Source organism: Bufo gargarizans, chromosome 8 (genome assembly GCF_014858855.1).
Source record: "Bufo gargarizans isolate SCDJY-AF-19 chromosome 8, ASM1485885v1, whole genome shotgun sequence".
NCBI lineage: Eukaryota > Metazoa > Chordata > Amphibia > Anura > Bufonidae > Bufo > Bufo gargarizans.
This window is the reverse complement of record NC_058087.1, coordinates 68,021,487-68,047,291: the sequence shown is the minus strand read 5'-3', so window position 1 is coordinate 68,047,291 and position 25,805 is coordinate 68,021,487. Positions and strand designations below refer to the sequence as shown.

The following is a 25,805-nucleotide window of genomic DNA, read 5'->3' as shown; positions in this document are numbered from 1 at the left end:
CGGATCCATTTGTATTATCTTTAACATAGCCAAGTCGGATCCGTCTTGAACACCATTGAAAGTCAATGGAGGACAGATCAGTTTTCTATTGTGTAATAGAAAACTGATCCATCCCAATTGGCTTACATTGTGTGTCAGAACGGATCAGTTTGATCAGACAGACAGTGCGCCTCCAAAGCGGAAAAGAGACAGAACGGAGGCAAACTGATGCATTCTGAGCGGATCCTTATCCATTCAGAATGCATTAGGCAAAGCTGTTCCGTTTTGGACCGCCTGTGAGAGCCCTGAACGGATCTCACAAACGGAAAGCCAAAACGCCAGTGTGAAAGTAGACTTAAGCAAGAGGGAACCCCTGCTAGTTCTCCACTTTGTGCCGAGGGACAGGAAACAACTGGAGAAGGTAAAGGGGAGGAGGCTTTTAAATCTTTGTTCTCCATGTTGTTTCCTGTCCCTGGGAGGCGTACGGAAAATACAGGTATGTCATGTACACTTAGTTTTTTTCTTTCCATGTGGAAATTGACCTGCCATATTTATAAATCCGCAGCATGTCAGCTGTTTGTGCAGATGTTGGGAGAGATGACTGGTTGTCTTTAAATCACGTGTACATGCTCTCTAGAATCCAGATTTGTCCATGAGACTTGTCAGATGTTGACGATTGTAGATGCTTGGCTGCTTTGCACCATTCTAGATGATGCAAACCATTACTAAAAAAATTACTCACCGCGACTGGTTTTGGCAACCCCTTCCTGTGTTACAGCTGCACCGATAATGTGCTGACCAGTGGTTCTCACCATGGAAAGCCACCAGTAAATACCATATTTCTTCTCTGGCCTCATACACAACACAGCTATAATGCTCCTCACCACCATTCTAAGGCCCATTACATAAGCATTACAGAATGGGAATCATTTACAAAGAGCAGCGTTTTCACGCTGATCTGTTTCCCCTTGCTGTGCCGGAGGATTAGCCTAATTTATCATGAGGTGTGCGTCTCGTCATAAATTGTACTAATCTGAGGCAGTACGTGCACCAACATGTACCCCCAACGTATCCCAGCTCCATCCAACTGTTGAAAAAAAATAAAAAAAAATGTGTAAAAATAGCTGTTTGATAAGTAGCCCTCAATGTTTCAGGGTCTGTTCAGTGAAAAACCCGACGGTTTTGCATGCAAGTTTAATCAGTTTTGTCCGCGATTCAGTGCTCATCAGTACTTCCGTTTTTTTCAATCAGGATTGCATCCGATTTAGGCTACTTTCACACTAGCGTTTCTATTTTCCGGTATTGAGGTCCATCATAGGGTCTCAATACCAGAGAAAAATGCTTCCTTTTTGTCCCCATTCATTGTCAATGGGGACAAAACGGAACAGAACGGAGTCACCAGAATGCATTTTGTTCCGTTCCCATACCAGAGAGCAAGCCGCGGTTTACTTTCAGTCATGGGATGCAGAGCAAAACAGATCCGTCATGACCCAACAATGCAAGTCAACGGGGACGGATCAGTTTTCTCTGACAATAGAAAACTGATCCGTCCGCCATTAACTTTCAATAGTGTTCATGACAGATCCGTCTTGGCAATGTTAAAGATAATACAACTGGATCCGTTTGGTTGCAAATGGATGTATTATCAGTAACGGAAGCGTTTTTACTGAGCACTGCCGGATCCAGAAAAAATGCTAGTGTAAAAGTAGCCTTACACGTCTGAAGAATAAGGCCTCATGCACACGACCATTGTGTGCATCCGTGGCCGTTGTGCCGTTTTCCGCGGACCCATTGACTTTCAATGGGTCCGTGGAAAAATCGGAAAATGCACCGTTTTGCAGCCGAGGCCGTGATCCGTGTATCCTGTCCGTCAAAAAAATATGACCTGTCCTATTTTTTTGACGGACAACGGTTCACGGACCCATTCAAGTCAACGGGTCCGTGAAAGAACACGGATGCACACGAGATTGGCATCCGTGTCCGTGATCCGTGGCCGTAGGTTGCTTTCATACAGACGGATCCGAAGATCCGTCTGCATAAAAGCTTTTTCTGATCTAAGTTTTCACTTTGTGAAAACTCATATCCGACAGTATATTCTAACACAGAAGCGTTCCCATGGTGATGGGGACGCTTCTAGTTAGAATACACTGCAAACTTTGTACAAGACTGCCCCCTGCTGCCTGGCAGCACCCGATCTCTTACAGGGGGATATGATAGCACAATTAACCCCTTCAGGTGCGGCACCTAAAGGGGTTAATTGTACTATCATATTCCCCTGTAAGAGATCAGGGCTGCCAGGCAGCAGGGGGCAGACCCCCCCCCTCTCCCCAGTTTGAATATCGTTGGTGGCACAGTGTGCGCCCACCATCGCCCCCCCCCCCCTCCCTCCCTCCCTCTATTGTAATTAATCGTTGGTGGCACAGTGTGCCCCCCCCCCCCTCCCTCTATTGTAATAAATCGTTGGTGGCACAGTGTGCCAACCACCATCGGGCCCCCCTCCCTCTATAGCAGTAACAACATTGGTGGCAGTGTGCGGCCTCCCATTCCCCCCCCATCATCATTGGTGGCAGCGTAGTTCCGATCGGAGTCCCAGTTTAATCGCTGGGGCTCCGATCGGTAACCATGGCAACCAGAAAGCTACTGCAGCCCTGGTTACTTAGCAATAGTACAACAGTATAAGATTCATACTTACCTGCTTGCTGCTGCGATGTCTGAACGGCCGGGAGCTCCTCCTACTGGTAAGTGACAGTTCTTTAGCAATGCGCCGCACAGACCTTTCACTTACCAGTAGGAGGAGCTCCCGGCCGTTCACAGACATCGCAGCAGCAAGCAGGTAAGTATGAATCTTCTACTGTTGTACTATTGCTAAGTAACCATGGCAACCAGGACTGCAGTAGCGTCCTGGTTGCCATGGTTACCGATCGGAGCCCCAGCGATTAAACTGGGACTCCGATCGGAACTCCGCTGCCACCAATGATGGGGGGGGGGGGGAGAATGGGAGGCCGCACACTGCCACCAATGTTGTTACTGCTATAGAGGGAGGGGGGGGGCCAACGATTTAATACAATAGAGGGAGAGAGGGGGGGGGGGGGCGATGGTGGGCGCACACTGTGCCACCAACGATTTATTACAATAGAGGGAGGGGGATGGTGGGCGCACACTGTGCCACCAACGATTTCTAACATTAGAGGGAGCGCACACTGTGCCACCAACGATATTCAAACTGGGGAGGGGGGGGGGTCTGCCCCCTGCTGCCTGATCTCTTACAGGGGAATATGATAGTACAATTAACCCCTTGGTGCCACACCTGAAGGGGTTAATTGTGCCATCATATCCCCCTGTAAGAGATCGGGTGCTGCCAGGCAGCAGGGGGCAGTCTTGTACAAAGTTTGTAGTGTATTCTAACCTGAAGCGTCCCCATCACCATGGGAACGCCTCTGTGTTAGAATATACTGTCGGATCTGAGGTTCACGAAGTAGCTCATATCCGACAGTATATTCTAACATAGAGGCGTTCCCATGGTGATGGGGACGCTTCAAGTTAAAATATACCATCGGATTGGAGAAAACTCCAATCCGATGGTATAAAAGAACTCCAGACTTTACATTGAAAGTCAATGGGGACGGATCCGTTTGAAATGGCACCATATTGTGTCAACATCAAACGGATCCGTCCCCATTGACTTGCATTGTAATTCAGGACGGATCCGTTTGGCTCCGCACGGCCAGGCGGACACCAAAACGACTTTTTTTTCATGTCCGTGGATCCTCCAAAAATCAAGGAAGACCCACGGACGAAAAAACGGTCATGGATCACGGACCCACGGACCCCGTTTTTGCGGACCGTAAAAAAAAAAGTCGTGTGCATGAGGCCTAAGTCTGCTTTCACACTTGCGTTTTGGCTTTCCGTTTGAGAGATCCGTTCAGGGCTCTCACAAGTGGTCCAAAACGGACCAGTTTGCATTCTAAATGGAAAAGAATCCGCTCAGAATGCATCAGTTCAGTCTCCATTCCACTTTGGAGACGGACACCAAAACGCTGCTTTTACTGACAATAGAAAATGGATACGTCCTCCATTCACTTTCAATGGCGTTTAAGACAAATCCGTCTTGGCTATGTTAAAGATAATACAAATGGATCCGTGAATAGACCATTCCTGTGTGAAAAACTGATGAAGATAGAACATGCTGCAATTTTTCCTGAATGGACAGATGGTCAGTAAAAAACAATGTACCCTTTGAAATGAATGGGTCAGGGTTCATTATAAACCAGGATGGAAGACTCGCTCGTGTGAAAATATGCCTTACAACTGAAATAATACGCACTCCGGCGACCTCTTGCAGATGACATTCCGCTCACCCGTGGCTGCCAAGACAGAATAAGAGGTCTTACCTAGTATTCATCCTCTTCGTTTGCAAGAGGAGCAGCAGTATAATACACGGGACACTGAAATTCTGGATAAATCAAACAAAGCTTTGTTCTTTTTATTTGATAAAAAAAAAAAAAAAAGTTTAATAACGTATCCGTAAAAGTAATCAAACCCGCTACCTCGAGAAGTGTTAGTGTTGCATTTCCATTAAGCAGGCCTTGGAGGCGTTTGATCAAGTTTACTTGTGGCACAGATAATCTTTGTTACAGGTCGGTTGCAGAATTTATATAAACTAACAAAATCTACAGTTAAGACAAAGACATTCTAGAGAATAAAAGGTGGCAAAGGCTGGCACTAAAGACCTGTTCATAAATAAGACTACGTATGGCACTTCAATAAGGCACTAGAGGGCTGTGCATAGCTGAAAGATCTGTGTTCCTATATAGGGGAGGGCATGTATTCTACAGCTATAAAACAGTATTTGGTCGTCTCTTCCTGAATGTTGTGTACCTGGGAGCTAGCATTCATCTCAACTGAAATGGAGCCCTAACGTTTAGCCCCAGGGTATGTATATATACACATGGCTGCAGGCCTGGTCTTGAATGCCCTGTATTTTTGGCCAGAATCCAAGGATAGCTCTCAGGGGGATGAGAAAAATATAAGGCACAGATATTTGTGTGGGATTAGTTTAGATTACAAAACAGTGCAGCCAGATATGAACACGTGTTAATTTCTGCACTCACCCCATATCCACCGCTCTCAGAAGGTAACCGGAGATGAAGATATCTACAGAACCAAGGCATATTTCCGTCTGCAATACCAGCATGGGGGGGGGGGGGGGGGGGGCTGGGAGGGAAGGACACGCTCGTGTGCATGAGGCCTAAGACTACAAGGCCATAAGTTAAAACCTCTATTCAACCAATCTCAGCTTTAATCTTTGGCCTGGTCTGGACTTTCATTGATCTGGCATTCAGCTTTAAAGGGATAATCAAGTTATATCCTATTCTATGGATAGGGGGTTAACTATTAGATCAGCCAGGGACCTACCGATCATGAGAGTGGGACGGGACTGGTATCTCATGAAGTCCCCAACATGAACAGAGAAGTCAGCCGTGCACGCAGCCACTTCATTCACATCTATGGCAGTTCCAGAGATAGTCGAGTACAGCTCTTGGCTATCTCCAGAATTCCCATAAAAAATTAAAGGCGCTGCCATGTGTATGCCCAATCAGCCAATGAGACCCTCATGATCAGTGGGTTGTGCCAGCAGTAAGACTCCCACCACTCTAATATTTAACCCCTATCCTGTGGCTGGGGGCTAACTTTATATAACTAGAAACCCTATTTAACTGCAGCACCTGACAACGGCCAAAAATCTCAAAGAAGCAGAAGAACAGATAGCTTGACAGATGCCGAAGGTCAGATAGTTCCTCATGTGAAAAAGGTGCCAACGGTTGGCAGAAGATCTAAATCAGAGTGGGTGGTCACCAATGAGACTGGAGTGTCAATTAGTTCTACTTCCGACACTAACTGGACAATCTCATTCTTGGCTACCTGGCAATAAGCTGACCAAAGGATGCCCCACATCTAGGACCATCTAGCAATCAGCTGTGATCTATAAGAAAGCTCAGCATCAAGCATTCAGTGCCCCTGCAGGATAAATGATGCATTACACAATTCCCACTACAATGCAAACACAGATGTGTTGTGTCCTGCAATGTGAGAGGTGCTTTATGTAGCAGGGCTCCCCTCTCACCCATACATGAGTGCTCTGAACAGAAAACTCACGCCATTAACACAGAGATCCCTCTAAGAAAGGGAAAGTAGATCACGTAACCCCTTTGACTAACAATTTAATCTAGAGGACCCAGCTAGAGGAATTAGGCTACTTTCACACTAGCGTTTTTGCTGGATCTGGCAGGGCTCAGCAAAAACGCTTCCGTTACTGATAATACAGCCATCTGCATCCGTTATGAACGAATCCGGTTGTATTATCTTTATCATAGCCAAGACCGATCAGTCATGAACTCCATTGAAAGTCAATGGTGGACAGATCCATTTTCTATTGTGTCAGAGAAAATGGATCCTTCCCCATTGACTTGCATTGTAGGTCATAACAGACAGGTATTACTCCACAGCCCATGACAGAAAGACAACTGCCGCATGCTGTGGTTTGCTCTCCAGTATGAGAACGAACAGAATGCATGTTGGCGCACTCTATTCTGTTCAGTTACGTTTTGTCACAATTGACCATGCATGGGGACAAAACGGAAGCGTTTTTTTCCGGTACTGAGACCCTATGACAGATCTCAATACCGGAAAATAGAAATGCTAGTGTGACAGTAGCATCAGTTATGTAGTTCTATAGAAGATTATAGTATGAAAGGCTACATATTCTGAAATAATTTTTTTTGCAAAGGAGTAGTATAACAAATGTGCAAAGACGTTATATACAAAATAACCCTGCAGTGAATGGAGTGTTAAGTATAACAAAAAACACAAAAGGAAATCTTAGGGACAGCCATGGTCTGCACATAGATATGAAACACAATGATAGCTGAAATTCATTGAAGCACATGCTATACATCAGTAATGTTCCTGGCAACCCCAAACCCACATCTCAGAACAAATAAAGGGGCTTCTGCCGCAGTCAAAATTCCTGACAAAATAAGGAAAAATAATCAAGGAACTTGTTCCACAATTACATAAAAAATAAAATGCTGAAGCAGAAGATGGATGATCTGACATGAAGGTTCTTTCACATTTGGTCCTAGCCTTATGGTCACTGGGGAAGGGGGCGGATGATGTGGGTTCACACAATACAGAAACTGTGGCTTTCGCAAGATGTGGAAGTGAAATCCTTACAGGCGAAGATCAGAACTTAATTATCAAACTTCGAATAGGGATTGTCTTCTTTAAACAAACCTGCAATAAAAATAGATTAAAAAAAAAAAGGGGGGGGGGGGGAGAGATGGTTAACTAGCAGCTCCTTTCTACCATAATCATGCAATGAGAGAATTATTACATGTCAGGAAATAGTCTCGATCACATCCCATTTTTTAATTAATAAAACAAATGCTAAGAAAATAGTTCTGAAATGTACACATTATATAGAATATCTGATAAAGAAGAAGAAAACTGAATATTGTAGATTTTGATCCATACACTGTAGAATATACAAGAAGTGCATTTACAACCCTATTTAAATAAAAAGCTGGCACATTGATCAGGCTTTCTTACCCCCGGTTATCAGTTTGTCTAAGTATACATTTCCCTGCAGAGATTGCTTTAGGGGAAATGTAGGATTACATGGCAGTGATTCAAGGAATGGCGACCATGTACTGCATGGATGGGCCAGGTCTGCTCTTTGTTCCGACACATGGGGGGTGGGGATCTAGACCAGTTTGTCATCCTGAGACAACCCATTCAACATCACTTGGTAAGGATGACAATTTACTGACATTTTGAAATACTGCTTGCTAGCAGCCAAGGAATTACACACAATTTTAAAGCTTAACCCCTTAAAATCATTGAGCAGGCACCTTGACCTGCGGTTTGCAACTTTTACTTGTGCTTGTGATCGGGCGTGCCATCGGGTCCCCATGCGGCTGTAGGGGGGACCTGATGGCATGGAAGACATCGTGCTGCCTTCCGGTGACGAGCCTGTTTGATCCAGCCCCCTGGATCTCACAGGCCGGAAGCTGTATGAGTAATACACACAGTATTACTCATACAGCCAATGCATTCCAATACAGTATTGGAATGCATTGAACTTTTGGGGGTCTAATCCTTTACAAGTCCCAAAGTGGGACAAAAAATAAAGTGAGAAAAAAAAAGTTTCCCCCCAAAAAATTAAGTTTCAAGTAAAAAACAAAAATGTAATTTTCCCCAAATAAAGAAAAAAAAAAAAAAAAAAAAAAAGGAAAAAATTAAAATAAAGTATACATATTAGGTATCGCCGCGTCCGTAACCGCACCCTAAAATAGCGCCAATAAAACAGTCATCTCATCCCGCAAAAATCATACCCTACCCAAGGTAATCGCCCAAAAACTGAAACCATTATGGCTTTCAGACTATGGAAATATGGAAACACTAAAACATGATTTTTTTTTGCTTCAAAAAAAGAAATCATTGTGTAAAACTTACATAAATAGAAAAAAGTATACATATTAGGTATCGCCGCATCCGTGACAACCTGGTCTATAAAAATATCACATGATCTAACCTGTCAGATGAATGTTGTAAATAACAAAAAATAAAAACGGCTGAGGAAGGGGCAACCTTAAGCCCCGAAACGCGTCTAGCCCCGAATTTTTAAGGAGTGAGGACCAACAGATAGTGCCGACACCTCGTACCATACTGCTCAACACCACGATAAGGTTAAAGGAATCCGTGACAGCCTACAGCAGAGACCAGGCTGCACATGCCAAACCTTTACCTACGTGGGATTTCAACAACCTGATTGCTCAAAAAAGTCTGGAGGTAATTAAAAACACGACCCAGCAGAGTGACGGTGGGCAACGAAGTAGTGAGGAGAACCTTTCCGGTAAGACTATATTTTTCATCGAATATTTGCTGACAGGAGATTTAACAAGACTTAAATGCTATTAGCCCAGTGGGACGCTACTGGTTGAATATAGAGTGGGACGCCGCTATACCTGTTTGTTGTGGGACTATCACGCCAGGGTGCCTCTAACTGTTACCTTGGAGCTTCAGAACTTTGTCAGCGAGTTGGGGAATAACTCGCATTTATAGTTTTCCTAGTGAACATTCAGCATCTGCGATATGTATGCGTTTTTTATTGTGCGATTTTTATTGTGTGAATAATTTGTGATGTACCGTTTTATTGTAGGATTATGCCATGTGTAGTTTTTAATACCCTTCTAGATTCAGAGTGCTAGCTACAATGAGCAAGTGCTGTTTTATACATAGATTTCCAACAGGAGGGCCACATTCTCTCTTTTATTGTTGTTTTTATTGTCTTATACATTAATAAATATCTGTATGATCCTATATCCTGAGAGTGCCCAGTTCAATTATCACATGAAGTACAATATGTGACGGAAAAAAACAATCTCAGAATGGCCTGGATAAGTCAAAGCGTTTTAAAGTTATTACCACATAAAGTGACACTGGTCAGATTTTCAAAATATGGCCGGGTCCTTAAGGTGAAATAGGGCTGAGTCCTTAAGGGGTTAAAGAGGAGCAGGTCACCGCTGCAGCCTGTGATTGGCTGAAGCAGTCACGTGTCCCCCTGTCGACGGATGTAGCGGAAGTGCCGATCTGGGGATTCACACAGGCTAAATCCAGCGGCGAGGACCAGCTGAGTGAGTATCATCACCACTATGGGTCAGCCACGTCTGGAGGTCCGATTTAGTCCAAGACAGTCACCACTGGATGGCACAATGTCTTTTGTATTAACAGCAATTAGAGGGTGAAGAGAATAGAAATAAAGATTTACTTACCATACTTCTTTCTTATGTCATCATGTCGCGACTTCATCTGAACCCTCCTGAAAATACACACACAAAAAAAATAAATACACATGATATAGTAGGAGACCGCAAACTGACTGGACCCTTTTAGCACCTTTTGAAGATTCAATAAAGGGATTGATTAGAAGCCTCCGCTGCCATCAATATCCACCACTCTACAGGCGATTCTGGCTCTTAGCTAGATAGGAATACCACTGATCACCCTTTGAAAATTTGATCCATTTACACCACTTTCCATTGTGGCTTTATCTCCTGACCTACTGGTGCAGTTGTTCAATTGTTACTAGCAAATACTATTTTTTATCCATACCATTTTGGGGTACCTACTTATTACAAAAGGAACTAGTGCTTTTTTTGGGGTTGACAAACAGTAACGTGTCTGAGCATGGTTACTCAGTAACAAGCTCACCCCTTACCGGTTTTCTACCGCACTATGTTCTACACATAGACCGATTGTCTACATTGGTTCCCTACCAGCAGCCACCTTGCACATCATTTTTATTTTATTTTTTCTAACCCATTGGCCTAAACACACATCACAGGTACTCCTTCCTCCAATGGCGCCTCAAGTTTCTCTCATCTTTTGGGAATTTATTCCCTAAGATCTGACAACCCTAATTTTTTTTACCTTTTTCTGCATACCCAGTTACTAAGGACAGCCACTCTAAAATGTACAGCGCTGTGCTTGGCAAGCTGGAGCACCGCAGCCTCTTCAAACAGGTAGCGGCAGGAGTGTTGGGTGTCACCCCCACCGATCAGATATGAATGCCTATCCTGAGGATAAACCATCAATATCAAAATGATGAGCAGGAAATTATACCTGTACAGAAAAAAAGGACCCGATTTCACTTGCTCAGCCAACCCGTGACGACATTAGGGAATTTTTAGCTGATAAAATCACATCAAGTGACCCATTTCGGACCATGTAAAAGCTGAATGTGGGAGGAACCCAGCAGCGAGCTGATCGCCCCACAGAGATGACCCACGTTCAGAAAATAAATATTTCCAAATGTATGCCATGTTCTTCCCCTATTAGGTTTACTTGTCTTACCTTTCTTCCTGACGGACTCGTCTCTCCTCCTGCTCTCTCATGGATTTTTCAGTTTCCAGACTTGAGCTAGTGGGGAAAGAAAAAAAACGTATGTATGAAATTAGACAGACACATATTATGTACCCATGGGGTGTTTACTCCTATTACATAGTAATGGACAGACTGTCAAATAATAAGGGAGGAGTCATACGCTAGTCAAAGCCAAAGGGAAGGGAAAAAAATAAAAATAAATTATTTGTGCCAAAGCCAATAGTGTTTGAAAGACTCTAGCTGCGGTGTTACACGTGACAAGTAGCGTGATCTCTAATCACATGATGTGAGGGTTACTCATCATGTCATGCTTTGCTAAATGCTGCACAGAAGTAGTAGTTAATTTTCTCCAGCCGCCTACTATGGGACCCAAGGACCCCACTAAGAAAGGTTGTAGGAACTTGTGATAGTCATCGGGAAAGAGTCAATATAACCATCCGGACACCCAGCAGGTCCCTGATGATACTTACTTTCTGCTTTTCTTCTTCCTACAACAGCAGCAGCAGCAGATTATCACGGACAAAATGAGGACTCCTCCGACCACAGAAAGAGTGATAATCAAAGCCTCAAAATTAACTAAAAAAAAAAAAGTTTTTATTATTATTAGTAGAAAAAAAAAAAAGTTCCTAAATAACATGTATTCTATGAGAAAACAAGATTCATAGTGCAAACCCATCCTCTTAGTATGAAGTCCAGGTCCTGGGGGTAAATTACAGGAAATGTGATAGGTCATGGGAGAACATACCCTAAGCACCACCCACATTTCTTAAAGAGCCAAGATCAGTGGGGAAAAAATAAAAAATAAATAAAAAAATAAATAAAACTATGGGGTGCCCTATAAGTATGCAACATATTTACACCACTAACTGTGCCCAACAGCCTCTCTAGTGCCACCTATGGGAGGTAGCAGGAGAGAGATTGTTTTCGCTCCATTGGATAGTTAAAGGGGGTTTTCTGAGATTTTTTTATACTGATGACCTGGCCTCTAGATAGGTCATCAATATCTGATCATTGGGGGTCTGACCCCCAGCCAATCAGCTGTTTAGGAAGGCAGCAGGGCTCGCAGAACCGCCGCAGCCTTCTCTCTTGTTTTCCTAGTCTGAGTGATGACACGTTCATCGGTCACATGGCATAGGAGCAGCTCAGCCCTATTCAAGTGAATAGGGCTGACTATAGCGGCTGTGCTTGATATCACAATGTACGAGGCTGTGCGCATGCGAGTGCAGCTGACCGTAAGAGGTCCCAGGTGTCGGACCCCTACTGGTCAGATTACTGATTACCTACCCTCATCAGTAAAAAAAAAAAAAATCTCGGAAAACCCATTTAATTTTCATACCTTTTCTGTAGTGCCTATAAGGCATACATCAGCTGGCAGTCTCCACAAGGAGAAATAGTACCCCTCTTCCCACCCCAAAAAAAAAAAAGCTTATGGAGTCATGTAGTGCTGTCCTTATGAACCCTTTTCACTAATCAGTACTATCAATACCCCTAACACAGCAGCTATACTTAGTCCTGCAAGATAAAGAGATTATATATATATATATATATATATATATATATATATATATATATATATATATATATATATATATATATATATATATATATATATATATATATATATATATATATATATATATAATCAAATCACCATTATTCCACGGCTGCTTTCCAAATTCAGATAAATCAACAATCAACGATGGAGATGAAACTTAGAGGGGTTGTCTCACTTCATTTATCACGTTGAAAAAAAGTGACTCCAAGCCACTTACTAATGTATTGTTATTATCCATATTGCTTCCTTTGCTGGCTGGATTCATTTTTCCACCACAATATACACGGCTCGTTTCCATGGTTACAGACCACCCTGCAATCCATCAGTGGTGGTCGTGTTTGCACACTATAGGAAAAGGCACTAGCCTATGTGTGCTCCCATGGTCCCCTTTAAATTGAGGCCAGGGATGCAAATCCAGGCGGTGTGCTTCTTATAACAAGTCACATGAGAGCACATGAACATTCCTGAGCGCTCAGTATGAGATTTGTGCTGCCAGGGGCTAGAGGATCCAGATACCAACCAAGGATATTAAGATCTCCTGACACGTCTGTTTTAGAAGATAAATCGTATTCCACGTGACAAGTCTAGGAGCCTCTATTCTTATCGCTCTCTGTTGTGGCATTCTTTTATTATTCCTGCTAGAACTTTATGTCTAAAAAGGTACAACTGAGTGTTACCTGGTGCGGTGAGGATGTCCCTGCACAATACACCATTGTCCATCAGTTACAGAATGTGCAGGGACACCCCCAACTGGTAATGCCCAATTACACCTTTATTAATAATCTTCTAGTTGGAATATTGAGGAATAGCATAACAGAGTCATAAGAATAGATGAATTCAGAATTGTTATCACATGGGGAAGGCAAGTATTTAGTAAAACAAACATGTCTGGAGAGGCGACGGGTCCTCTTTAAATGTTTATTCATTACACGTCATGAATGGAAAAAATTACTGGGAGTTCATGCCTCAATGGAGCGTGTGCAAAAAAAGCAAAGATTGCAGCAGAAGTTACTTTTCTTGATTTAAAAAAAAAATAATAAGTGCAGCCCACCTACCATTGTACAGGTCACCATACAATGCATTAGAGACAAGCATATACCGTTTTAGTACGTAAACTAAAAAGCAATGAGAGTTGGAGTGTAGTAACATAAAGGCATAGACAATGAAAATATTTACTCACCCCAGCATATCCCCCAGCGGGCGTCCCTCAGTTTACACAGGGATGACGGAGGCAGGATGTTCCTCACCGGATAATCCAGACATTTGCTGTTCGTATTGCACCACAAACACTAGGAGGAAAATAAAACATGAACAAGTCAGCTGCAGGAAAAACCACCCAAGATCGAAGATCGGCACCCTGAGAGAGTAAAATGGCCGTGTGCATGATGCCCAAGACAGTATCTTGGACTGGCCTGCCTGCCATAGTCTACAACGGGTGTCTCCAAACTGTTCTCTAGTTGTTGCAAAACTACAACTCCCAACATGCTGGGAGAGCTACAGGTAAGAGACCCCTGGGCTGTATTATTATACATGGTCTACTCTGTTGAAGCAGGTATATTGTATTACATGAGGCCACCGCAGTCCATAGATCGGATTATATTTTCTCCGCTGCTGTGTTTTTACCAAAACAGCTGTGTGTGCAACACTGCGCTAAAGGGATGTTGCAGTTTTTCCTTTTATTTTTGGGGAACTCCTATACAAGTTAGACTTGAGCATGCACGGCCACGGATGGACAGGCTATGTACCCTACAGGGAAATTGCCCAGAGGCCTCCCAAGCCCCTCCTCATGGTTGCCGATCTGATGTTCTCAGCATTAATTCACGATAGAAATATCAGGTACTTCTGCACCTGGCTGGCGGCCATAGGTCCCCTTCTGAAATCAACTGTATTGCCTTCCTCGGGACAGTGATACAGCGGAATACTGCAGCGGGGAAGGGGGGGGGGGGCCGCAGTATTTTGTGCCACACTGCTATTTTGTTCTGTTTCTGCCCTGTACTTAGTATCCACCACATGTAACTGCCTACATCAGACCCTTCCTATAGTATGCTTGCCCTGGACGGAAGCCATCAATCTGTTTTAATGACCTGTAGAATCAGCTCACCGATTACAGGCCGCCACATAAAGGTCACTACAAGAACAATGGAGCAGAGAATGAGGCGGCGCTCCGCACGGATGATATTAGCTAAGGAAATGCACATTTATGTAGAAGGACATTGCCGTCATTACCTTATAATCAGTGTGTGCAGGTTCTCTCCTATACAGTGCCGTCATATGCAAAGAAAAACCAGTACATGAACCACATCAAGGGTCACCAACCACAGCTTGTTATCGTCTAATTTTGAAGAGACATTGTAGGCAACCAAAGAACAGTAAAATCAGCATTTCTATGGCCCAAAAACAAAAAAAAAACACAACAATAGAGGGGATCAGTCATGGGACCCCTCTCGACCGGCCACCAGGAAAGCTTAAATGAGAATATAATGCTATCTAGTATTGCAGCTTGTCCCCATTCAAGTAAAAGGAGCAAAGCTGCGACACCAGGCAGAGCCATGTACACGAGGGGTGCGACTTCTGGGGAAAAACAGGCTTTAGGCTACTTTCACACTAGCGTTTAGAGCGGATCCGTCTGAGACGGATCCGCTCATATAATGCAGACGGTGGCTCCGTTCAGAACGGATCCGTCTGCATTATATTGTTAAAAAATTTCTAAGTGTGAAAGTAGCTTCAGACAGATCCATCCACACTTTCAATGTAAAGTCAATGGGGGACGGATCCGTTTGAAGATTGAGCCATAGTGTGTCATCTTCAAACGGATCCGTCCCCATTGACTTACATTGTAAGTCTGGACGGATTTGCACGCCTCCGCACAGCCAGGCGGACACCCGAACGCTGCAAGCAGCGTTCAGGTGTCCGCCTGCTGAGCGGAGGCTGAACGCTGCCGGACTGATGCATTCTGAGCGGATCCGCGTCCACTCCGAATGCATTAGGGCTGGACGGAAGCGTTCGGGTCCGCTTGTGAGCCCCTTCAAACGAAGCTCACAAGCGGACAGCCGAACGCTAGTGTGAAAGTAGCCTTATATCTGACCTACAGCTTTTCCATGGCTTATCCATGTTCTATCCTTTAAAAACAAAAAATTCTCCAGACACCGCACACGGACCCAATGATTTGAATGGGCGAGTCTTGCATGAGAATTGGATCCAAAGAAGCGCATGCTGCGATCTCAGCAGCACCGATGTGCGGAAAATCGGACATGTGAATTGGCCAATGGCGTATAATGGGCGAGTGTTCAGTCCGTCCCACACTCGGGCGCGAACATCGCTCATCATTGCACTGCTTGGCTATTTTCAGCAGTCCCATAGAAATGAATAAGTACATCTGTCACATTACTTGAGTACAATTTTGAACGCTAGGGTACATACAAGCCGATAAACGCGGAAAATAGACATCGGGCTAAATGTCTTCAAACAATGACAAGGTCTTGTCTGCGTACAGATTATCCATTTACATATAACAAAGCCCACACCTCATGTGAGATCCCGGGTTGTAGCAAGACGCAGTATATAGTGAATGACCCATCCTCAGGATAGCAGTAAAACATAGGTAGAAGCAGCACCACACGGTCCTTGGTCGATGTATTACACGATGCAACAGCCTCACCGGTGACCCACAATCCAGCAGGCCATGAAGATAGGCGAAAAACGAATTGGCACAAGCAGCATCTCACATCATCCGAATTTTTATTGCATCCTCAAGACATAGTACAAAAATGCCGAAACGTTGCTGCATTTTTGTACAATGTCTGGAGGTCGCAATAAAAATTCGAATGATGTGAGATGCTGCCTGTGCCAATTCGTTTTTCGCCTATCCTCAGGATAGGTCATTAATATCTGATCGATGGGGTTTTGACACCCAGGACCCCAGCCGATCACCTATTTGAAGATGAGGTAGCGCTCCACACGAGCGCTGCGTCCTCCATTACACTGCCCGTTGTCTCAGAAGCCAGTGTAACTACAAGTACTCTCTCCGGTCACTTGTAATTACACTAACCGCCACTGTAAGGCAGAGGACGAGCAGTGTAATGAAGAGGAAGCAGCGCTCGCATGGAGCGCCGCGTCCTCTTCAAACAGAAGATCAGCAGGGGGTGCCGAAGTCAGACCCTCGCAGATCACATATCGATGACCTATCCTGACGATAGGTCATAAATATATACAGGCTGCACAACCCCTTTAAAACGGCCAGATACAAGAAAAGTCAGCCAGCAGTGTTGTGTGTGTGGGGCCTCCCACAGGGACCAATGAGTGGGGTGACCCTTGCGGCAGTGCTGTATTCCCCTCTTCCCAGGGAGCATGCATATTTGTAACGCAGTCGGGAGAAATCTCTTCTCACCTGACAGCTATTTCATGTTTACAGCCATTAGCTGCAGCGGTCACGTGCAGGAAACTGGCGGAGCGCCAAAGCAGTGGTTGTGTCCCTTTAAAGAATGCAGAATGTCCCTGCTCAGCATTCAGTTATTATCTAGGAGTGAATCTGGCCCTCTATGAGAACAGGAGGTGCACCTATGAGACGTTACCCGCTCTCTGCAAACGTACAGCTGAAAGGGGTTTGTATTCCTGTAATTGAATGCCCTGCAAATATATAAGTATTAACACCAGGGCTGGGCACGGCACATGCTAATTGAGACCTCAATGGCAACCACTTCATATGCAAAGACTCCACTCTTCTCTTCTGGCCGCATATCACGTACACACCCCGATACTAAGGCGCTCTGCTTTGCATAATTGGTGTGAAAACCTGATGCTAGACTCCGCACTTCCAAGTTACCATTGTCATCATCTCCCGGCTGCTGCTGCACATCTTGCAAAGCTCTAGGGCAACCTTCAGCATTCCAGCTGCTGTGAAACTACAACTCCCAGCAAACAAGGCTCAGCTTATTTTTTTTTTACTCCCATTGAAGTGAATAGAGCACTCTGGGAGTTGTAGTTTCAGAACACCTGGAGGCTGCTGATCCCTGCGCTAGACTGTATCATGAAGGGGTTGTCTCACTGCAGCAAATGGCATTTATCATGTGCCTAGTTCACACAAGGCAGTTACTAATGTATTATGATTGTCCACGTTGCCTCCTTTGCTGGCTGGATTCATTTTTCCATCACACTATACACTGCTCGTATCCTCATACACTGCAATCCAGCCGCATTGGTCGTGCTTGAACACTATAGGAAAAAGTACCAGCCTCTCTGGTGGTTGGGATGTGGTAGCGCGCACTGGAAAGTGTCAGAATCACTGCTGGACCCCATTACAGTCAATACCGATCCAGCGTTGACCTAGAGAATCCGGCAATGCCGGATCTGCTTGACGGAGATGTCAACAAAGCCTTAGTGCCTTGTATTAACTTCATCTACATGGCAAATGGCATTTGCTTAAGCGAGACCCCCCTTTAAAGCTAGCTCACACAAAGGCTTTTGCTAGATCTGCGGCATATTCTGCAGCAGAAACCCCTCCGATTTGTGCCATGGCTTATTAATTTGGATGAGGAGGACCCGCTCACAGTTTAGCCCCATTAAATGGAGTTAAACCACGACACAGCATGTCCTTTCTTGGCATTGTCACAGAACAAAAATGGCCACATGAACAGCAGCGCAACTTCCCATTGAAAACAACCGAAGGTGGAAACTGGTGCAGAATCTGCACCAAATCCTGGGGAAAAAAATACTGAGCGCAGACTATCCTTTTTAGAAGCTTTTATAATACTAAATGTGGATGACTAAACGCAAACTACGAAACATAATAAATGACGGAACATTTAACTGGTTGAATACCTCCTTGCATTACCTCATCCCATAAAAACTGTCACAGACGAGCAGCAACACTTCCGCTCCACGAGTGAATATGCCAGCAGGGGTTTTCCTAGGACTTATTAACATTGATAGCTTAACCTTAAAGGGAACCTGCTGATTTTTGGAGACCTGAGACACACATACTGATACAAGAAGGGCTGTCAATCATCCTATGTGGGTGGGGTTATCAGGACTCTCGCTGCCTCTCCTAGGAGTCCTGTCAGTAATTACTCTACTTTTTAGGCTACATTCACACAACCGTATGTATTTTGTGGCCCGCAAAAAATACAGATGTGTCTGTGACGCATCCGTTTTTTTTCTGTGGATCCATTGTAACAATGCCTTTCTTTGTCCGCAAAATGGACAAGTATAGGACATGCTCTATTTTTTGCGTGGCTATGGAACGGACATACGGATGCGGACAGCACACTGTGTTCTGTCCGCATTTTTTGAGGACTCATTGAAATGAATGGGTCCTCATCCAATCCAGGAAAAAAAAAAATCAAAAAAAAAAAACGGAACACACGGAAACTAAATACTTTTGTGTGACTGTATACTTACTCAGAAATCCTGCTCCAAATCATATCCCGACATCATACACTGCTGTCAGACAGATTTGCTGTTTGTCTGGTGGGGGTACTGACCCCCCATCCCCCTGCACACTACAATGATAGAACCACAATGCTTGTGCAAGCGTACAGTAGCTTCCTCTTTACGCCTTCCAAGCACATTTAGTAAGACTGGCTTTCCCCGTGTGATGCCGTTAGATGAGTCTAATTTAGACTGCATCTGTGGCAGTCCTTGCCGCTGGCTGGCGCAGTTTTCGGCAAACATTTATACCCGTCTCTAGGCGTATAGGCCCCTGCCACATCCCGTCATGCCCAACTGGAAGACACGTTGTAAAACTGGTCCCATGTGACTAAATACTGTCACAAAAAGGGGACTGGCAACTACTTTACGCCTAAAATAGTTGCAAGTCCATTAGTAGATGTGCCCCAGCCCCAAGGCATCTTCTCCCTATGGGCAACTGTGCCAGACGCTGCAACACAGTCCCATTAACTTTAAGGAGTACTTCTTTAAAAGGTAAATCCACCAAAGCACTAGCACCACAGCATACTGCAGTGGAGGGAGGGAGCTACTACTGCGCAGCTTTCATTGACTTCAATGGGAGTAGCGAGCACCCTGCACTACAATGTTGACTGTGCTGTGTAGCTCTGGAGCCAACTTTTGACGGCAAAGCTTCACTGAACAGCCGACTGTCGGGGTGTCAGACCCCCACGATTTAGTATGTGATGGTCTATTGTGATTAAAGGCCACCACTTTCTAAAGACTGGAGAACCGCTTTAACAGTCCAAGACACAATATACTGGTATGTACCTGACAGCAGCACTTACCGACACATTCTTCAAACAGGCCTCACAGGTTGTGTTAGACATCAAGGAGCACTCTGTAAAACAATGTAACAAGCCAGAAAGGAATTACTTTGCGGCATACACCTCTATTAACAGATCACCACGTTTCATACAGTTACTACACTGGCAATCGAAAGTGCGACCGCCGCAGCCTTTTCACTGTGGTATGGGGTACTGCAGTTTCATCCAATTCACTTGCATGGAAGCTCAGCTGCAGTGCGCCAGCACAGTTCCTGTACAGTGGAGGGAGCTCCCTGCCTCTGTCCACCGTCACGTTCCCAGAGTTAACGCAAATAGGTGATCGGTGGGGGATGCTGGGTGTCGACCAACCAATTTAACAAAATCTATGCTAGAAAACTGACAAATTCAGCTTGAAATCTAAGCCACTCCTAGCTGGCAGATTTCTGCTTCTAGAATTTGCAGGAGGTGGCAAAATTCTTAATTTTGGCGCACCTTACACTAAGTTCTAGTGGACTCCACCCAATGTATTTGTGTAAGGGTTGTACTGTAATCCCTATAAAAATAAGGAGAGAGTAGGACATTTGTCCAAAACCCAATACTACTAGTGATGCTGGTGTAGAGATCCAGGAGGGATTTCAGATTCTCCAAGAACTTCAGCAGACTACAGATTAAAGGGATATTCCCATCTCAGACAATGGGGGCATATCGCTAGACTATGCCCCCATTGTCTGATAGGTGCGGGTGCCAGAGCTGTGGCTGGAGGACCCCAGATTTGCCAAGGGTCCGTTCACCACCAAGCGCTGCTCCCATAGAAGTGAATGGGAGCGTAACGCGCATGTGCTGCCCAGGCTCATTTATTTCTATGGCACAGACGGAAATAGCCGAGCCAGCACTCTGCTATTTTCGGTGGCCCCATAGAAATCAATGGAGGGCGGCTGCGCATGCGCAGGTGTGTCCTTTACTTGCGGGGCCCCGTTCTCAATATAGGTGCGGGTCTTAGCGGTGGGACCTGCACCTATCAGACAATGGGGGCATATCCTAGCGATATGCACGCATTGTCTGAGATGGGACAACCCCTTTAAGGCCTTATTTACACGTCTGTGAGGACATCATGATTTAAGGGTAGTTTCAGACAGGGATAATTCAGTCCAGGTGCTGTTCAAGTTTACAACAGACAGCACCCGGACCCAAGGGAGTGATTTGCTGCATGGACCAGCTGGAGGTGGCGGCTACCAACCGCAACTAATGGCATCACTGTGGGCCATGCATTATACAACTGGCTGGGAAACTGCAGTGGTCATGGGCAGATTCACAGCTCAGTACTAGACTGGTAACCAATGAATTGATTATGGGAGAAAGGCAGTCTATGCCTTCAAGGTGAAAGAGGGGAAAAAAGAAAAAGAATGTGTCCCCTGGCGCAGTAACTTAGGAGAGCAAGGTGCCAATTAGACAACAAAGACCAAACACAACAAGCGAGTTCAAAGCGAGAAACTCGCAGTGTGAGGTTCCTTTGTGAACTTTGCTCCTCTGATAGGATCATACAGCATTATAATTATTCAAAAGTCTGTGTGACCCTGAGAGTCTTGGGATCTTCTGAATAATTACACTGACAATGCTGTCAGTGTAATACAACAGATTCCAGGTCCCACTGGGAACACACAGCATTATAAGTCACTGCAATGCTGTGCCCAAAGGAAAGGAGGGAAGAATGGGACCTCACATTGAACTTGCTCATGTGTGTCTGGCCGAACTGCTCATCTGAGGTGGTTATGCAGATAGGCACAACTCTATGGATGAGCATGTAGGGTAGAAATGGCTTCTGCATAACCCTGAGTCCTCAGATCAGAGGAGACTGAGTGAGCGATGCAAGAAAGGAGAGGCAAAGTGAGCAGGTGCAATTGGATCCCGCTGTGATGAATTCACACCATTCTCACGAGCCAGTTTATCAGGACGACGCGTTTCTGGGCCGGACCGCTCCCTACATTGGGTCCAATTCAGCAACTAAACTGGACCTGATGAAGAGAGCATTCCACTCCAGAAATGCGTTGTCCCAATAAACGGGTTCCTAAGAACGCATCTACAGTGGGAATTCACCCGCAGAACGTTCCAACTGCAGCGGCTCACTTTGCTTCCACTTTTGTTCAGTCTGTGCCTTTGGACATGTGTTTTTATGTGTTGTGCAACTTGGTTATGACACATAATGACAGACACACACGTAGAATGAGATCCGTCATCACGCAGGTGACTATTACACCGCTAACACTTGGACATGATAAAATAACAGGTCATCTCGGTCATTACAAGTGTCAGCGTGTAAACAGCAGAGGATCAGACATGAAACGCGTCCACGGGCAGCGCAGCCGGCGCTATACTTTGCACCTTAGCCGTTCAGCTCACACAGCCAGCGAGGTTAATAAGATTAGTTATTTCATCATCCGGGAAATCAGGGCTCAGAATAACAATCACAGCAATGTTTAGTTTGCACTGGCACCAATAGCAACTGAAAAAAAGTTATTCTAACGGCATGTCTAATTATAACCCAGGGGAGCGATCGCACACGGTTATTGTATGCAACGAAATGCCATAAGGATACTTAAAGGTAACACAGGCACATACAGGAAAGTCTCTAACTGGGTTATCACCAAACACCTTAGAAAACCTCCAGCAGGGGGCAGTAAGGCAAAGTTTCACGCATGTGGGCTTGATAAAAAAAAATAAAAAAATAGTTGATCATGGCAGACTGAACCCTGAGGTTAAGTCATTAATATATGTTCGGAGGGGCACCCCCACCAATCAGCTGTTTGAAGAAACCACTCTCTGGCCTCCCCACAGCGCCAAATGTCGTATAGTGGCTGTGTTCAGTATTGCAGCGCAGGCCCATTCACTTGAATGGGACTGAGCTGCACCTAGGCCATGTGACCAATAAACATGACATCACAAGCCTGGGAATAGGTTTCCAGAAGTTGGACCCCCACTAATTTTTATAGATAATTGAACACTGAACTAGGGAAAAAAAATAACTTAGTGGTCCGGGGGGAAAAAAAAAAAAAAAAATAAAATAAATTGGCCCCGTTTTGTAGTTGGGTCCAAATTGATAGAGGGCAGGGCTAGCAGTACCATATTGTGGCACATTATACCACCCCAACAGAGCCAAATACCACAGTCCATCACAGACCACTGCAGCAGCACAAAATACATCCCTGAAAACTTCCACTGGCCGGCCGCGAGGAGGGCTCAGGTGGCTCCCTGGGCATCAGCCCAATGGGAAATGTCACTGTAAGGTCTATGGTCAATCCGCCCCCGCAGAGAAATCTTGGTCGAACCTTCTGACCGTATAATGTTGGGTCCCTCAAGTTTCCCCCCAGACTTCTCCAAGTAAAAAAGCCCTTTTACTATGAAATGGCCAACTACCATACACGTTACATAGATTAGATTTGGCCAAGCATCTAATGTGTATGGTGGCCTCCCGACTCCCCCCTGGTGGCTGATGCCAGAGGAGATGAGGATTGGGCACGCTAGATTTTAACTGCCATATCCTTTTGCTCCCTCGGTCTGGCAGCAGCTTTGCCCTCTCTCCGTTCACTGCTTGTTTGAAGGGGAGGGCAGGGAGAGACAGCGGCCGGCGGATCTCATGTGTACGGGCAGCTTTAGGACAGGGATCCTTTAAATACTATGGAATCAAGGCAGCATTATGCCCTCCCTGGTAGCCAGAAGTGGGCGGACAAGAGCAGGGATCAGCAACTTCCAGCTGCTATGAAACTACAACTCCCAGCATGCACATTTGCTCAGCTGTTCTCTTAATTCCCATGATTCTGGGAGTTGTAGTTTCCCAACAGCTGCAGTGTTGGGGGACGCTGAGATCTGGACTGGAGGCTTGTATCAATATGGACCCCCAGGCCTAGGTAGACATTGGCGGCAAATTGCTAGAATATGCCACCAATAAGTGACTTGTGAGGGTCCCATCTATGGAACCCCCCGACACCTAGCATGAAGGGCCCAGGATGCCAAGTACAGTGGCTCTTTACGCACCTGGCAGTTATCGGGCAGAGAGGGTAACGCACCCTAGTGATCTGACCAGATGTGAGGTTCTCTATACTAGACCTGGCCAGGAAAGGGGAAAAGGAAGCGTGGCCCCTTTGGGATGAAGGAGGAGACTTGGATAACCACGGTGGACCACACCTGTCCGCAGCCATGGGCAGGGGAAGGGAGCGTGGCCCCTTTGGGATGAAGGAGGAGACTTGGATAACCATGGTGGACCACACCTGTCCGCAGCCATGGGCAGGGGAGACACTGCAGCTGACCTCTCAGGACTCTGCTGGTCCTTATGGACTTAGAAGGGTCCCTGGTGACAGTGCTGAAGCCCCTGACCCATTATACTCTACCCCTTCCTCGCCCATAGTAGGAGAGGCCAGGACTTACAAAGTTTCTAGACGCAGAGCACAAACGGCTGGGGATGATGGGAGTTTTAGTGAAGTCGTGAAGTGACCGTATACCCGCCCTGTACCAGGAGGTTTCCTAGTAACGGCCCTTCTCCTAGGGAAGTGTGTGGGAGCAGTTCACACGCACAGTTTCACAATACCGCACTCACGCCCTACTCTCAGACACCCACCTGTACTGGCGGCGGAGGCTACGGCCAGCAGACCGAGCAACACGGGGACACAGCGGAGAAGCCCCATCCTCGATCAGCACCAGCGTCCTTCTGCCAAACTATCCGTTTACACCACGTGACCCGCCTCCACCCGACCAAACTAGTGACGTCACCGACACCTCCTGAACATCGGGTTCAGCCTGCCCCCAAGAGACCTCTCCTTCCTCTACAGCACGCTGAGGCCGCGTCGCGTCACGTCACGTGATCGCGTAGCCCCGCCCTGACTGCGACTCCGACGTCAAGGCTTGAAAACAAACCATTTGCACTGGGACTGCACTGGGAGGGAGTCTCTGGTGTACGGTGCTAGGAGTGTACTCAACCCCTTCGTGACCAGCCGCTTACTTTTTTATTTTTCCATCTATGTAGCCATATAAGCAGGGGTGTAGCTAAAGGCTGAACAGGCCCTGGTGCAAGAGTTTAGTGCTCTGTGGCCGGGGAAGCACATAGCCTTAATGCTGTCTGAGGCATTCCCCCTCGCCCCCCCTATGCCAAATTCTTGACCTAACCCCTTCCCTCCAGCCAGAGGTGTAACTTGACCAGCATGCACTTTCTATAATATTGGTGTCTTCTTATGTGGTACAAGGGTCTTTGGGCCCCTCAGTCTCCTGGGCCCGGTAGTGACTGCTACCTCTGCAGCCCCTATAGCTACGCCCCTGCATATAAGGGCTTGTTTCCTAAAGGAGTAGTAGTTTATAATGGTCCAAATAAAAAGAAAATATCCAGCTCACCGTGCACGGAAAAGGGCCCAGGCAGGTTCTTCGCATAGCAATGTATAAAGAAATATTCCAGCACTTCTTAATTGGTTCGTCTTTATTGTTTGTGTTGTGCATTAGGCTACTTTCACACCTGCGTTAGGTGCGGATCCGTCTGGTATCTGCACAGACGGATCCGCGCCTTTAATGCAAACGCTCGTTTTTTTTGTTTGTTCTTTTGTTCATGATAATGCAAACTGATCTGTTTTGACTTACACTGAAAGTCAATGGGAGGCAGATCAGTTTTCAATTGCACCATATTGTGTCAGTGAAAATGGATCCGTCCCCATTGACTTACATTGTAAGTCAGGACGGATCCGTTTGGCTCCGCATCATCAGGTGGACACCTCCAGAGCGGAATGGAGACTGATTGGAGGCAAACTGATGCATTCTGAGCGGATCCTTATCTATTCAGAATGCATCTGGGCTAATCTGATCCGTTTTGGGTCGCTTGTGAGAGCCCTGAACAGTTCTCAGAAGCAGACCCAGAAACGCCAGTGTGTGAAAGTAGCCTTACATGTTCAGGACATCACCTCCCACCACCGGTTGACATGTTTTGAACTGAAGCGTTCTTAATCGTAACCTTGCAATGTGTCCAGCCTCAGTGATTCAAATAGGTAGACCCCTCCAAGAGAAGAGGGGGGGGGGGGGGGGGACAGGTGGAAGAAAATAGCAGGAGAGGAATCACCCATGTTAGGTTGGACACACCGCATTCACTG

At 45.7% G+C, this 25,805-nt stretch overlaps 1 protein-coding gene across 1 annotated transcript; it reads right to left on the bottom strand.

The window, feature by feature from the left end:
• Positions 1-4,430: 4,430 nt before the first annotated feature.
• Positions 4,431-24,493, bottom strand: LOC122944868 (PTTG1 interacting protein). The gene is made up of 7 exons (XM_044303570.1): positions 24,296-24,493; positions 19,708-19,760; positions 13,659-13,767; positions 11,394-11,499; positions 10,894-10,959; positions 9,813-9,859; positions 4,431-7,272 (listed from the first exon to the last, which is right to left on the bottom strand). Exons 1-7 carry the CDS (start codon positions 24,360-24,362, stop codon positions 7,229-7,231), a joined length of 492 nt encoding a protein of 163 aa, XP_044159505.1. The 5' UTR covers positions 24,363-24,493; the 3' UTR covers positions 4,431-7,228.
• Between the last annotated feature and the right edge of the window lie 1,312 nt (positions 24,494-25,805).